This window comes from Lagopus leucura, unplaced genomic scaffold, assembly GCF_019238085.1.
Source record: "Lagopus leucura isolate 7727_CA_CO unplaced genomic scaffold, USGS_WTPT01 Super-Scaffold_100026, whole genome shotgun sequence".
NCBI classification, from domain to species: Eukaryota; Metazoa; Chordata; class Aves; order Galliformes; family Phasianidae; genus Lagopus; species Lagopus leucura.
In genome coordinates this window covers 8,092,808-8,107,302 of record NW_024962277.1, presented here as the reverse complement: position 1 = coordinate 8,107,302, position 14,495 = coordinate 8,092,808, and the positions used below count along the sequence as shown (strand labels likewise).

Here is a 14,495-nt window from a genome sequence, read left to right as displayed (position 1 = left end):
AACTATTAAACAAAATGGATAACACATGCCTTGTTATAGACCTCTAGCCTGCACAATTAATACTCGATTCAAAGAAAGAGCCCTAGCAATTAGAAAGGGTAAATCACCAGACAGCAGAAAACTGCCACTTTGCCAAGCAGGATGAACTAGACTGGATAACATTTGTAAATGTTAAAGCTAAGTACAGCCCCCTGCTCCAGGATATTACCTCTTACCCTGGGGACAGAATGCTGGCAAAGCCTTTTTTACCCCATGGAAAGCACTTTTAAGACTGTCAATCTTGGAAAACTTATTCATTGCAGCAACCTGGATGTAATTCATAACTTTACTCTTTTACCAGTCTACTTTGGTTTAACTCACGCATAAGAACTTCTGGTTTTAGCACACAGCCACAGAAGAACTTGGAATCTGCTAAAACGGTAGGTGGACTTTTTTCTGAAAGTACCTTCACCTAAAGCTTAAATAAATCACATCACTACAGCAAGCAGAACAAAATGCTGTGTGAAGATCAATTTTAAGAAATACTGTGTATGTACTTAAAATGCTTCTCAACTGTGCTTGTAGCCTCCATCCCAGCCTCAATTGTGTGCAACCTGTAAAATATTACTGGGGGGGAGGATTATCTTCTGCTGTTTGCTTTGAAACGTGAAGATAAAGGCAATGAGAGAATGATTTTCAAGCTCAAGTGCTCATAGCAACATATTTTGACAACAGGGAAAAATCATTTTTATTTGATAAAATATATATGCCAAGTGTTTCATAAAATGCTTTGTAAAATCCTCCTGCTACTGGCAGAAATAGCACTCTGGCAAATAGGCACACGTAATACTTTCTTTACTAGTTGGAAAAGGCTGTTTATTATTTCCTAGTTTCATTTCACATTAATAGCACCTTTTATTAATCCTTCAGTCTAATTAAAGAATACCAAGAGTTAAAAGTTGTTCCATGTTCCTTATGCGTTAGAAACCTCTGCCAACTGCTTCTCTAGGCTTTAAATATTGTTTTGACGGATTGCATTTTCATTTGCAGTCACAAAGAAAGTATTCTCCACAGTCAACACACGAGCAGACCTCCATCAGCTCAGTGCAAGCCAAGCACATTGCTCTGTGAGAAAATGAAGACTTTGCAGGCTGCTTTTTTCCTGGTGGCGTTTGTACCTCTGGTGAAGCCAGCACCAACAATACAGCAAGATTCCTCCAAGTTTAATGACTATGAGACAGACATTGCCATGGGAAGCCTGATCCAACAGGATTATGAAATGCTGTCCAAGGATATAATAAAGGTATTTCATTTATATAATCACTTTCATATTTTAACTGCTAAGCATGATAGAAATGAATTGGATGTTACATGATAGAAATGAATTGGATGTTACATGATAGAAATGAATTGGATGTTACATGTATGTATACAAGTTTTATTGAGAAGCTTTTTAATAATGGCAAAACACAGAATAGTTCCAGAAATAAGAAAGCCACTCAAAAGCACAAAACTACCTCTTGTTATGGTCTGAGTAACCCCAAAAAGACACGTTTTTGCAACTAAGAGTACAGCATTGCTTTTCACTCTGCTGCAGCTACGTGCCTGCTGTTTCAGGAGTTTCAGAAGGTATACCAGCACATTAGGTGGGCAGTTTGGGTAGTGCTGTATTAACAAAGTAAGTTTGAATTCAGATTAAGGAGGATAATTTCATTCAGTTGATTTTTTTTTTTTTTTAATATCAAAGAAATACTTGAAACTGTAATCTTACCATAAGCAACCTGCCGTTATAAACCACAGCTTTTCTTTTGACTCAAGCTGTTGTGTTTTTTATCTTTTTTTTTTTTCCCCCAGGGCTTTTTGTTTGTTTTCTTTTTGCAATTCTGAGGTACTACATACAGAATGCCCAGCACCGTGGGCGTCACCTACCGGTGTTAACACTTTGAGACTCCACAACATAGCAATCAAAACGCCCTGCGGCACTCACCAGCACCCCCATATGACCAAACGGACAACTCGGAACCGTTTTGCTGCTGCTCTATATAGGAGCTTGTTGATTTAAACGCTTAAACAGGAGATACAAAAACGAGTTAAATCAAGTGCAACAGTCCCAGCTGAAAGGCACAGTATAAAACCCCACCTCCTTCCAATAAACTAGTCTGATAATGAAATAAAAGGGGAGAGCAGAAGACAAGTGATATAAGCAGTAAGTCCCAGCACATCTATAAGAGAAATCATTTCTCTCTCTATTTTTAAAATATTTTTCCAGTTCCACTTAGATCACATCTTTCCACGCCAGGCTAAAAACAGCAGCTAAGTATTTATATCAGAAACAAACTAGGCATTCTTAAATCTGACACGTGCCAGAGCGATGGAGCAACACGCCTCACTAACTTCTGAACAAGAGCATTTAAAGTGACTCAACAAAGAAGTGACCACCCAGTCAATGAGTAAGACTTTTTAAATTGCTATGTACTGTAACTTTAATGAGCAAAGCACCAAATAGCTTTCTCTACTAACGTCATTCTACTAAGAGTACACCGCTACTCACAGTAGGAGGATACCTACAAGGAAATAATGCCTGCAATATGCCATAGACTAAGCAGTGTCTGTGCTGGCAGCACCATAAACTAGAGGTCTACTGAAGGCCAACAGTTCTGCTCGTGATAATTCCAGGAATGCAGTCGGTCACTATTTCCACCAGGTCAGTTCTCCAGTGACGTGCTTTCATTGCAAAATAATAAATTAGTTCCATATGTGCAACAAATAGATCTCTACAAATTCCAGTGTCCCCAACTTCAGTCACTGGATATGCAGGCAAGCATTCTATTCTATTAAAATACAAATCCCAGATTCCAGAACATTTCAGCTGTAACTGAAATGCGTGCCAATAATTTCCTCCAACTTGCCCAATCTGAAAATCTTAATCTTGCATGACAAAGTTAACTCCTTATTGTGTATTGAATCAATTTTTAAAGTTTACACTAAAAAAAAATATCCCGATTCTCAGATTAGAAATCCATCTACCTATATTTGTGGTAATGATCAACTACAGTGCTTTATTTGAAGCCAGACACCATCACATGTATGGACTAATTCATTTCACTGAGTATAAACACTCAACTTTCTAACACACACCTGTTTGTTACCAGGAAGAATCAATTACTTTGCAGAAGAAGTTCCAAAGACGTTTCCAGTGTTTAGATGTCACATAATAGTCTGATTTTATGTGGGGAATTCATGTCTGTGGAGTAAGGTGCAAGTGACAGGTAGAATTTAAGTATGAAAATACACCAACATTCCTTCAGTGTACTAATCTCTATAAATGCAAGTAATAAATGTCCTGCAGGTATCATCCAAACAAACTTCTCCACCAATATTCCATGCTTACTACTTTTTTTTAGCTATCCAAGCAATTCTTCCAATATATTGGCTACCTCTATTTACAGAGGGTGAGTGGGAATACATTGCCTGCGCATCTCACATTATTCAGCAAATAATCAGGTTTTATTGTTTGGGGTTGGGATTTTTTTTGTGATATTCCTTTCAGCAATGAGTTGTGCACTGTGCTCTGCTAAGAACTTGCATATTCATTCTTGGATCACATCTCAAGCAGGAACACATTTTAGAAACCTACTGCTGGTACAGATATGCTACATCAGCAAACATTCTTCATACAAGCATATTAAAAGTCTCCCTTGTGAGCCATAAGTCTTTATTGGCCTTGACACCCATCAGGATCCTGATTTCGTATGCCTAATCAACAGAGCTATGTAAACTAAACTTTTTTCAGAAACCTGTAAGACTTGTTGCTTGTTTGAGTCTTCTATTTTTCCAGCTTACACCCCAGCTTCTCTACACCACACACTTGAAGTCTCTCTCTCTACACAGAAGTTCCATGCAACAACACTGAATTGTTACCAGCATTCTAATTCGTGTAGAGAAGTCCAGCAGTAACAGATCAGCCTCTCCCAAAGATCTCAAAAACAACCCACAGGAAAGAGCTACAGCCTGGATAGAGACAGGACAAGCCAAGTGATGGACAGTTCACACGCCAAGAGTCACAACAGCAGAGGCTGGCCAAGATACCTGTTTCTTCAGCTCAATGCTTTTACATTCCAAAATACAAAAAAAAAAAAAAAAAAAAAAAAAAAACCAAAAAACCCACCAGTAAATGAGACCAAAGTTGGCACCCAAAGGAAACTGACAGCGTTTGCCCACTGCTCTAGGAGGTGTGCTAGATGCCTCAATGAGGGAGTTAATTAAGTAAATTGGTTCCTGTGAGCAACTGGTGCACACAGAATCTCTTCACTGATCGCAGTACTCAGGCCAGGATTCTGTTCATTAAGCACACTTAAAGAAAAGTGTTCTCCACATCCGTTGATGCTTTTCTCTCTGCACGTTCTCAATAGCCAAGCAGACCACACTGCACCTTCATCCTGTTCTAAAACTTACCTCCCATCAAAAAAGACAATAAATGATGCCAGCCAAACACAGTTGCTGCAATCAATCCAACACCTCCCTCCAAACACCAAAATATGCAATGGTATGATCCACTGTATGTATACACTAACTCACAAAATAATAGGTAATTCTCTAAAATTTCTATCTATTGTATTCAGTTAAAATCTACCATTTCCAGCATTACCCAAGGCTGCGTTTGTTAGCAGCCCAGGTTTTAATACAGCCTTCAGGGAAGTTTAATGAAATCGTATAGCCGAATTTCAGCCAATATCTGAAAGGAACAGACTTCTAAGCCAAGTTTTCAAGCAATTTAAAAGATAATTAATATCTTTACAGGTGATTTCAAATAACTTCAAAGGCAAGGAAATGTAAGGATATATTTTTTAACTCAATCTAACTTCTCAATCTAACTCTCTCAAAATTTCACGTTCTCTACAAAACCTGCCTTCTGAAGAGTAGGTTTTTGGAGACATTCAGAGCTTACATTGTTCTTTCATCATCATCACACGGTCTGTATTTTCCACTCATTTTTCTTTATGGCTATTGGTCTTATCCAAAGAAGAGTAGCAGTTCATTTTCCCTTCTCGCCTTCCAAAATGAAGAGCTCACATACAAGAGGGATAACACATCACATCAGTCACCCAGTGTATAAGAACAATTTAAAAATTAAATGTCACAAGATGGTATGAGGTAGGAAGCCCATGTTAAGAGATATGCTATTTAAGATCCCTGGAATACTGTTTATTGCTTTTTAAAATAACTTTTGCTCTTTCACAAAGGATGGAACAAATGTTTCTCTTGACACTGGCCTGAGACTGCAAGGAGATGACAGCCAACTGAGTGCCAGACCCACAAAGGATACGAGTAAGTGAGCAATGGAGAAGTGGGTATTGCTCTGTGCGAGGTCTCCTAAGGAACCTGTTTTAAGTACCAACACTAAACATAGTAAGGATGACAAGGGATATAGAAATGATGTTTTCATGTCTCTTGGGGAAAGCCTTCTAAACTTTAGCCTCTAATGGAGCAGATTAAATATGAAAAAAATTAGAAATACTAAAGTATCTCCAGGTAAACTCTGAATATACAAAACACAGCTGGAAGAATCTATACAGAATTACAGTTGCATTTGCTGTATAGGTGCACCCAGGTTCAATAAGCTTGGCATACGAGAACCAAGACAAACAAAAAGGTCCCAATAAGGTCCACAGTTTAACCATATCATAACATGTTTAAACAGATTAATTTGAAGAACCTGATGCTCTCAGAGTTCACATCTGATGACCAAGGAGGCCAATATTTACGTAGTTTCCAGTCTGGCTGTTTGTTGTTTTTTTTTTTTTCCACCTGCTGAAATGTAAACATTCAGAAATGAATTGGGATACAAATGAATTTGGGAATAGAAACAGATGAAGTACAAGAACATCAAGAATGTTCTTTACCAGTCTAGGAGACATTCTGGGTCTGTGATCTAAATTTCCAAAAATCACAGATGATGCAGCAAGACCACTGAAGTGCTGATGTTCACTGAAGTTTTAATGAAGGGCAACTAATTATTGTCAAATGGCATCTGTCAACAGCACCATCAAAAGGAGAACAGACCTGGGAGAAGCCCAGGGCTCCTCGTCAGATAAGCACAGAAACAACTGCTTTTTAAACAGTGGCACCATTGACTCACAAACATTTCTTTTTAATTATTTCTTACGCTAATACATGACAAATAAGGTACCACATCCAAAAATGGTAAATCCTGTGGGTAAACCCTGCCAAAAATGCTCCAGTGCAATTACAACATCAACTGGGGGCCCTTTCAGATGTTTCTCCTGCACAGAGTTGCAGTCAAATTCAAACCACTCTAAATCAACTACAAAATGAAATAAAATTAACCTTAACAGTATTTCGAGACAAGTTCAGATAAAAACAGAGTATATACATGGCATGAAAATAGATCACAAAAAGGATTTTCAGAAGTTTTAAATGCTGCTAGTAGGACAATCAAACTTTTAATGGAGAGAAAAATCTTAGAAGATACCAGAAAGAATTGATTTGAATGAAGCTGATGTCGGCTGATTAACTTTTAATTGCTCACTCACAAAACACTTCCCTTTCAGATCTGCCTACCTGCCTGCTCTGCGTGTGTTTAAGCGGCTCGGTGTACTGCGAGGAAATCGATATTGAAGCTGTTCCCCCACTGCCCAAGGAAACCGCGTACCTTTATGCACGATTTAATAAAATCAAGAGGATAGCTGTCTCAGATTTTGCTGACATTAGTAAGTAATATTCAGATTTGAATTTGTTTACCTCCTGGTGTCCTTTCTCACTCTGCCAGAACTACCAAAATAATATATATTCCTTATATTTTGCTAGTTCACATCATGTACATTACTTATTTAACAATTCAATGCTTGTATCAGCAAAGGAGCTCTGAAGGCAATGCAGAAACCCGTTTTGGCCCACATATCCATCTTAATACTTCCAAACCATCAAAAACAAATAGCTAAAAATGAAATTTAATTGTATGCCAGCCAGTCTTCAACAATCATGTCTATTTCTTTCAAATGCTCCGGAGATCCTGCCCACCTACTTCACCTCCGACATGGCAAATCCTACCAGTATATAAAGGCAAGTTGCCTCGATCCAAACAGAAAGTTTCACACAAATACATAATGCACTTATTTCATCAAATTTATATATATAAACAAAGCTCTTAGTTTGTGATCTGCAAATTTAAGTACTACTAGATGTTACAATGACAGTGGTTGTAGCATCCTGCATTAAACCATGGATTTTTCACATCATGCAATTCTATATTCAGTATTCACACTTTCAATTCTTTCGTGTTAAGCTACTTTGAGAAGAATTGATTTCAGTGGGAATATGATAGAAGAAATAGAAGATGGAGCCTTTTCAAAGCTCTTGTTATTGGAAGAACTTTCTCTTGCTGAAAACCGACTTGTGAAACTTCCAGTTCTACCTCCCAAACTGACAACGTTTAATGCGAACCAAAACAGAATCAAAAGCAGAGGAATCAAAAACAATGCTTTCAAGGTAAGTCTAGGCAAGCAAGCTAGATAAAATGAATAACCATAACGATCAATATATTGATTTATTCTGTATTTCTGCAATTCAAGAAATAGACGTGCAAGAAGCAGCATTTCAGGCTTTGTTGTGAAGGCACTCTGGAATAGTGGCTCATTGTACACTTGCACTCTCATGAAGTTCATCTAAAGAAATTAAGATACAATTTTACCTACTTCTTTTCTTACACACAGAGAGATGGTAGATTCAAAACGGATGGTTCCAGTAGAGGTCTGTGGATCACAGAAACGCTAACAATGACATCTTCAGAGTGGAGCCAAGTTTTATAACCAGTACAGTGACACAGAAGTTTGCAGAACATAAAGGCCTGCTCTATGAGTTTCTTGATGAAACAGAATTCAACACTCACAACAAAAGAATGTTTCCTGTCAGATCCCTTTATAGCTTTATCTGTGATCAGAAAAAATGCAGATGTCTAATAACAGATATGAGAGTAAGTAATACCAGCACTGATCCTCTCTTTTGTTCCACTAGAAACTGACAAATCTGGCCTACCTCTACTTAGGACATAATGCACTGGAATCCGTTCCCCTTAACCTACCAGAAAGCCTGCGCATTCTGCACCTTCAGGTACTTTTGAAGTATTTTTGCTTAACGTTACATTACAGAAAGACCGAGTCTCTCTCTTCTTCCTTCCAAAGCATTTGGCGCTGCAGTTGTGCTATCGCTGCCTAGTGCTCCTCCAAACAACAGCTTACTTCTGCTCTGTATGGTCACAACTGAGCAGCGTTCAACCTGTCTATTTTATTAACATACAGGAGGAAAAAGCCCTTCAAATAATTCCCTACAGTTACATAGAATTATGTTACCCTTGCTGTCAGAAGTTATCGCCTAACTACCATGCAGGAATTTCTCATAAATTCCGGCACACCAAATTCAAGAAATAAATAAAAAAAACCAAAACAGTAATAATCTTTGGTCAACAATAAATTCCAAACATCAGTAACAACCTCAAACCGTTTATTGATTGGTTTGAAAGACTTGATTCTTACCAATCCGTAACACAAACCAATCCCAGCGTCGAGAAATTGAGTAAGAAGGAAGTTAAAGCTTGACAATTCTCAACTTGTATGCATGTGAACACATTCATTTATTTTAAATACCCCTCCCCTTTGTTTTGCTTTGCAGCACAACAACATCACTACAATCAATGACGACACTTTCTGCAAGTCTAATAACACACGGTACATCCGCACACGTATGGATGAGATAAGGATGGAAGGAAATCCAATCCTCCTGGCAAAGCATGTCAATGCTTTCTCCTGCTTGAGAACGCTGCCTGTAGGAACATACTACTAGCTACTACTTACACGTGCCAAAACTCAATCATGGTAACAAACGATCATTCTTATTACTGTTTACATGTTTATATTTTCTCCATGCTAAAGCAATTTTCCCTGTTGAAATGAGGGTCTCCTCTGACAATTATTTCAAAGCAGCCATTCTATTTAGGAGTTGCAATGCCACCCAAACTTCAGAATCCTTTGTTAATCAAAGTGTAAAAGTACATAAGTGCACATACATATATTTCCAACTTGCAATTCAGCAGTTACTCGTTACACGCAGCTAAAATCCTGCAAGTGCTGCTTCACATTCTTCACCAGTTCCCAGAAAAAAAAAAAATCACGATATTTTACTTTGATAAGCCAAAACATTTCTTGAGTAAGCTAAATTTTTACTCCAGTCAAATTTGTTTGGGCCTGGAATTAAACTATTTCGGTTAAAACTCCAAAATTGCATGGAAAAAAAAACACATGTGAAAGATAATTATGTCTAGAGACAGAATGTCTTCAAGTTCAACTTCACTGAAGTTTCCTTAAAAACTTATGGAAAAGGTGAAGAATTTTTTCAGGCTTAGTGTACCAAGCAACAAAGCGAATGGAACATTTCAAGTATGCATCAAATCTTCTTTTAATATTTTCCTTTCAAAATAATCCAAATGCCATTATATATTACAATTGAATGTATCCGTATAAACACATTCAACTGTATATGTTACATATAAATGTTTTCTACACGTTATATTTTTGATTTAAATATATAATATATAGACACTTCGTTCAGCTGTGCTCATAGGAGTCATTCTTGCCACTTCAGCTTTCCCAGTTTAATACAACCATCAGCATACAGCAGGCTATGACTCAAGCACTTGTTTTTTCCTTTTTATGAAGACGTGACATTGACTGAGCCTTCTTCCACTGCTTTGTCTTGACAGGAAATGTGACAATAAAGTTAACAAGAAATTGAATTAATGCTCTTACCTGTAAATGAGCAGATTTTCAACTAGAAGTCAGATCAAAGAAACAAATACCCTTGCACCCAATATTTTCGCAATGTACAGAAGCATAACATTATATCTTTAAAACTAAAATTTTAACATAACACTATTCTAAGTGTTATCCTCAAACGAGGTAAACAAATATTATTATCTCCTCAAATACCAGCCACAAGCTTAAATGCTTTTAACTGACAAATGCAAAAAAGTGCTAATTACCATTACTAAGCCAACATCATACTAACCTTGAAGCTAGTGTAGATTCCTGATTTGTAGAAATAGTTAAGCACAAATGCATGATAACGTATCACTACCACCACAATCAGTATTGATTTTATAAGATATTTGTATTAATTATGTCTATTTAGCTAAACCTTGATTTGTTAGTGCTTGTGCTCTAGACAGTTAGTACTAAATTTGAGCTGAATTCTGAACATACTGATGCTCTGACACTAAGAGTGCTGAGATCCAGGTGACTGTCAAGCACCAACTGTGGGTGCACCTTTCTTGAAAGAGGATGCAATTATGAAAATCAAGACAAAATATTTTCACCCTGGACCAGTCAAGAAGGACAAAGCAGTCCTCATCTCTTCCATTTAAATGTTTTAATATAACCAGAAAGAAATTCCATTGTTTTAATGTATCTGAGAACAAAACCAAGTCCTACGGTGCTTGTTGTTCATTTTTTCCATGTGAATCTTGAAACTTTTATGTCTCCAGGCACTTAGGGAAAGATAAACTACTGCAGAGCATATCAAAATACGTTCCAAATCCAATCCAAATTTGTATCAGGAAAGAAATGAAAGCCACAAGTTGTTTCATCTCTATTTGCTAAATAAAATATAGAAAACATAGTTAGAAGTATGATAACATTACATAAACAGTGGTCTCAGATCTGATTCTACTACACAAAGCCCTCTCCAGTATTAATGGGATCAATAAACACCCCAAGTGTTTCAGGTTCCCTATGAAAACATCATGCACACAAATATATACACGTTTCTGTTATGTACACATGCATGCAAACACACTAAGATCTAACCACTACCACATCACAAATTTCATAGGAAGTTGTTGTATATATTTTTGAAAAAGTACTAAATATCAACATTAATTTAATGCTTTTAATATTCTGCAAGCAAAACACAGATAACTGGTATATTCTGTGAGCCCCATGCAGCCAGTAAATACTCATGTGTTTTAATTTCCTTTCCTCATTCACAGCAAGTTAACTCATTAAAACATTAAGTGAAAGAGCTTCAGTATGTTTTTTTCCCCTTCTGTTTTTCTGATCTTGATTAGCATTAAGCTGAATGTACACCATTCTATTCCCCCCCCCCATTTCTATTCTGTATTTTCAATAAACTTGAACTTCCTTCTTGTTAATCAATAGCAGCTTCCTTCATCTGTTCTTCAACAATCCCACTTATTTCAGGTGCAGTTTCAAAGCAGACAAAGGTGTCTGTAGACCAGAAAATTCTCCATAGCTGTAAATCCATTTTGCAAATGAACATTTATTGCTGGAGCGCAGCAAGTTCTACAATCCAGATAACACCAGGTGACCATCACACAGAAGAACCCATAACCAAAGATTTGTGGGTTGTTTCACTCATCTCTCCAAAAGCCATTTAAAGCCCTATCTTGGATTTTTCCCCCACAGAAAGAGAGGACTGCCAGCAGAAGGCAGCAGCATTATGCAGAGCTCCTGAGTCTGTGTATGAAGCATACAGGTGATATCCCAGTTTGTGCCAGTAAAAATGCACAACTGCTAAAGCACAACATTAGGGAATATATGATGCAGAGCACAGAATGTTTCTAACACAGCACTGCTCTACTCACATCTACTTAAACTTCTCCTGCACACAAGAACAGCCTGCTGCCAAATTTGCTTTTCTGCTTATTTACAGTTAGCCATTGGATGATTAATTTTGTTAAGTGCAAAAATTCACTACAAAACTGCCATTTCTGATCAGCAGCTTTGTTTGAAATATGCAGTTATCATCTGTCTGAAATGGCCATTATTACTTTAAGTACACACATGCTCATTACAACTATTCACTTCTATGATCCAAATGTTAAAAGCTGCTCTTAGCCACTTCCACAGCACTTGACATAGGATACAAAGTTACAAGGGCTACTAAGGTTGGATTTAATCATGCATCCATTTCTGAATTTTCTGATCCCAGAAAGTCATCTTTTCTCGATAAAAGAATTAAGAATGCTGGCAGAAATAAGAAGGCCTAAAAAAAAAATCTCTTCATGAGCCTATAGTGGGATTGCATAAATATTCTCCCATGCTGATATTTTTCTCAACAGTACCTTTGCCAAAAGAAGTAACTTTAAAATGATGCTCTATTGACACAAACCTGTAGCATGCACTGACTTCAATGAAAACACCATCACACAGATGCATTGTGTATGAAATATCTGTCATGGATTCGTGGTTTCCATCAGTATGATGATGCAGAATACCAAAGAAAAGCCATGAAGCCATGACAACATCACTGCTGGTTTACACTCAGCTCAACTAACTTCTAAAACTGTTCCCTTAAGATACACAGGCCAGCTTCAAAACCACCTCCACATTTCCTATCTCCTGTCTCATGTCTTCCCATTTTTTAAAATGAAAAATAGTTTCAACTGTTCACTAAACTGCTCTGCCTGGAACAACAGTGACTGCTATCATGAGGCTAATTGAAGGATTGGTAAAGTTGGGAAACATTTTTTAAACCATTATCAGAATGAAGCAACCAGATGGAAGAAAAATACTCGCCCAGCACAGTGCTAGAAGAGCCTACAAGAGTCAAAACAAAAAGAAGTAGGAATGCAAGCAGTTCACACTTCACAATACAGTTGAAAAGCAATGATTATGTTGAGATTAATTGCACTAAATGCTTGAGCTAAATAAAATTGAGCTAAAGAACAATTCAGCAGCTAATTACCCTCACATAATATCAACCATTCATCATATAAAATGCTCAGCGTTTGCAAGAATGCAGTATTTGGTTTTTTTTATGTTGTGGGAGAGTTTCTTATCTTAAAACCAGTCCAAAGACAAAATAAACATGCCAAATAATGGTAACTTAAAACAAAATTTGAACACTATTTTCCAGTTCAGAGGGAGGAATGGTTTATCTCCTGTTCAAGTCAAACATTTCAGAACTGGAAGTGCTGTAGCCCAAACACATGCTGTCTCACTTTCAAGAGAGACAGATGCAGTCCTTTAGAGCTGACGCTTCAGTGCCAAAGACCACAAGCGTTAGTTTTACTTTTTCCTTTTTCCTTTTTTTTTTCCCCCTGTTGCTGCTGATCTTCAAAATGAAATTTAATAGTAATAAACAGCTGCCTTGCTCCTCCACAGAAAAGGCACTGATATACTACTTTTCCTCCATGTATAGGAAACCCAACAATAGCAGGGTAAAAACAACATGAATACCAAGCCAGGTCATTGCCTCTCCAACACAAACATCTTGAGATAATATCCTCTTCTCCTGAATGCACAAAATTAAGATTTCCAGACCAGTCTGAAGAACACAAAGTTCACCTGCATTGCTCTCTTTTAATCAACCACTTAAGAATCAGAGTATTCACATAGAGAGGTTTGACAGACAGTACCTTGAAATGTAAGAAGGTGCACCTACGATGTTTGCACCACTCGGCATAAGATGAAAAGCTCCTGAAAAACATCAGAAGATTTCCATGTTCTTCAATGCTGCAAAAGAAAAATATACTTTTTATCCCAAACAGCACAAGTAGTATCAATTCTATAGCCTATAATCAGCTTCCTTAGTGTAAAAGTGCAGTATTTTGTAGAAGGAAAAAAAAAAAAGCCAAGCATTTCAAGCTTCTCCAAAAGGAAAGCAGCAACAGAATTAGGCCTATTTGTAAAACGTGATAAATTGGCAAAGCAATTCTCCTGTTAAGTTTTAATTTGACTTTAGGCATCTTCATTAATATTCTTTGTCTTGAATAAATTTCCAAATGCTACACAGTAAAACAGTGACCTGCAAAACTGGTAAAACAAACCAGATTACATTTCGAGGCACTGAATTCTCTGACTTCTGTCCCACCCAGCCCAATCTTGGAGCGAAATTTATTCTCCATCTCTGCCTGTGTGCCATCCAATCTTTTCAAGAATAACCTTGAAACTACAGAAAGCAAGAAAGTCTTCTCATTAGACAATGCCTGGCAAATGTGATCTAAAAAAACATAACCTTTTAAATACAGTTACATCTTCATCCATCTTTCTTTAAGAAAAATGGTGATGTTCTCAGTAATCAGTACAGTAAGGCTGGAGGGGAAAAAGGTGATGCAAATGAATCCACAACTGAGAAATGGGCTGTGGGGATATTAGTGCCAGGCCACCCTGTGCAGAAGCTAATAAATATCCCAGGATGGAGCTGAGCTGATCCTTGCAGGTCTCTCCTCAGTATCTCCACAGCTTTAGACTCACGTGATTTAACAGCTCATCTACATCTGGATAAAGTACAGTTTCATTCATTTGAACAATCCTACACTTGCATTACATAATGCTCCAGTGTTCTACAAAGACACCTTCCCTCAGCTTGCATAGAACCAGAAAGAACTCTGTTGTGCTTACAGTTTACATCACAAGACTGAAATGTAAATGCTATTTTGGCAAGGAAATATTTCAACAGCAATATGCTACAGGAAATATTAA

The 14,495-nt window shown here is 37.3% G+C and overlaps 2 protein-coding genes across 3 annotated transcripts in view; one reads left to right on the top strand and one right to left on the bottom strand.

Moving 5' to 3' along the window:
- Nucleotides 1–14,495, bottom strand: part of LOC122184844 (centromere protein P) — a 119,168-nt gene that overhangs the window by 92,282 nt on the left and 12,391 nt on the right. For both annotated transcript variants that reach the window (XM_042880094.1, XM_042880093.1), the window contains exon 6: nucleotides 13,430–13,526. In XM_042880094.1, coding sequence (XP_042736028.1) covers nucleotides 13,430–13,526 — 97 coding nt within the window. The remainder of the gene's footprint in view (nucleotides 1–13,429; nucleotides 13,527–14,495) is intronic.
- On the top strand, nucleotides 162–11,204 carry OGN (osteoglycin). The gene is made up of 7 exons (XM_042880092.1): nucleotides 162–419; nucleotides 1,030–1,282; nucleotides 5,223–5,307; nucleotides 6,552–6,710; nucleotides 7,286–7,488; nucleotides 8,014–8,109; nucleotides 8,668–11,204. Exons 2-7 carry the CDS (start codon nucleotides 1,115–1,117, stop codon nucleotides 8,836–8,838), a joined length of 882 nt encoding a protein of 293 aa, XP_042736026.1. The 5' UTR covers nucleotides 162–419; nucleotides 1,030–1,114; the 3' UTR covers nucleotides 8,839–11,204.

Coding starts and splice junctions, on each gene's coding strand:
- OGN (XM_042880092.1), top strand. CDS start 1,115: ATGAAGACTTTGCAGGCTGCTTTTTTCCTGGTGGCGTTTGTACCTCTG. Junction 6,711..7,285: donor CTCAGATTTTGCTGACATTA/GTAAGTAATATT, acceptor TTTCGTGTTAAG/CTACTTTGAGAAGAATTGAT. Junction 8,110..8,667: donor TGCGCATTCTGCACCTTCAG/GTACTTTTGAAG, acceptor TTTGCTTTGCAG/CACAACAACATCACTACAAT.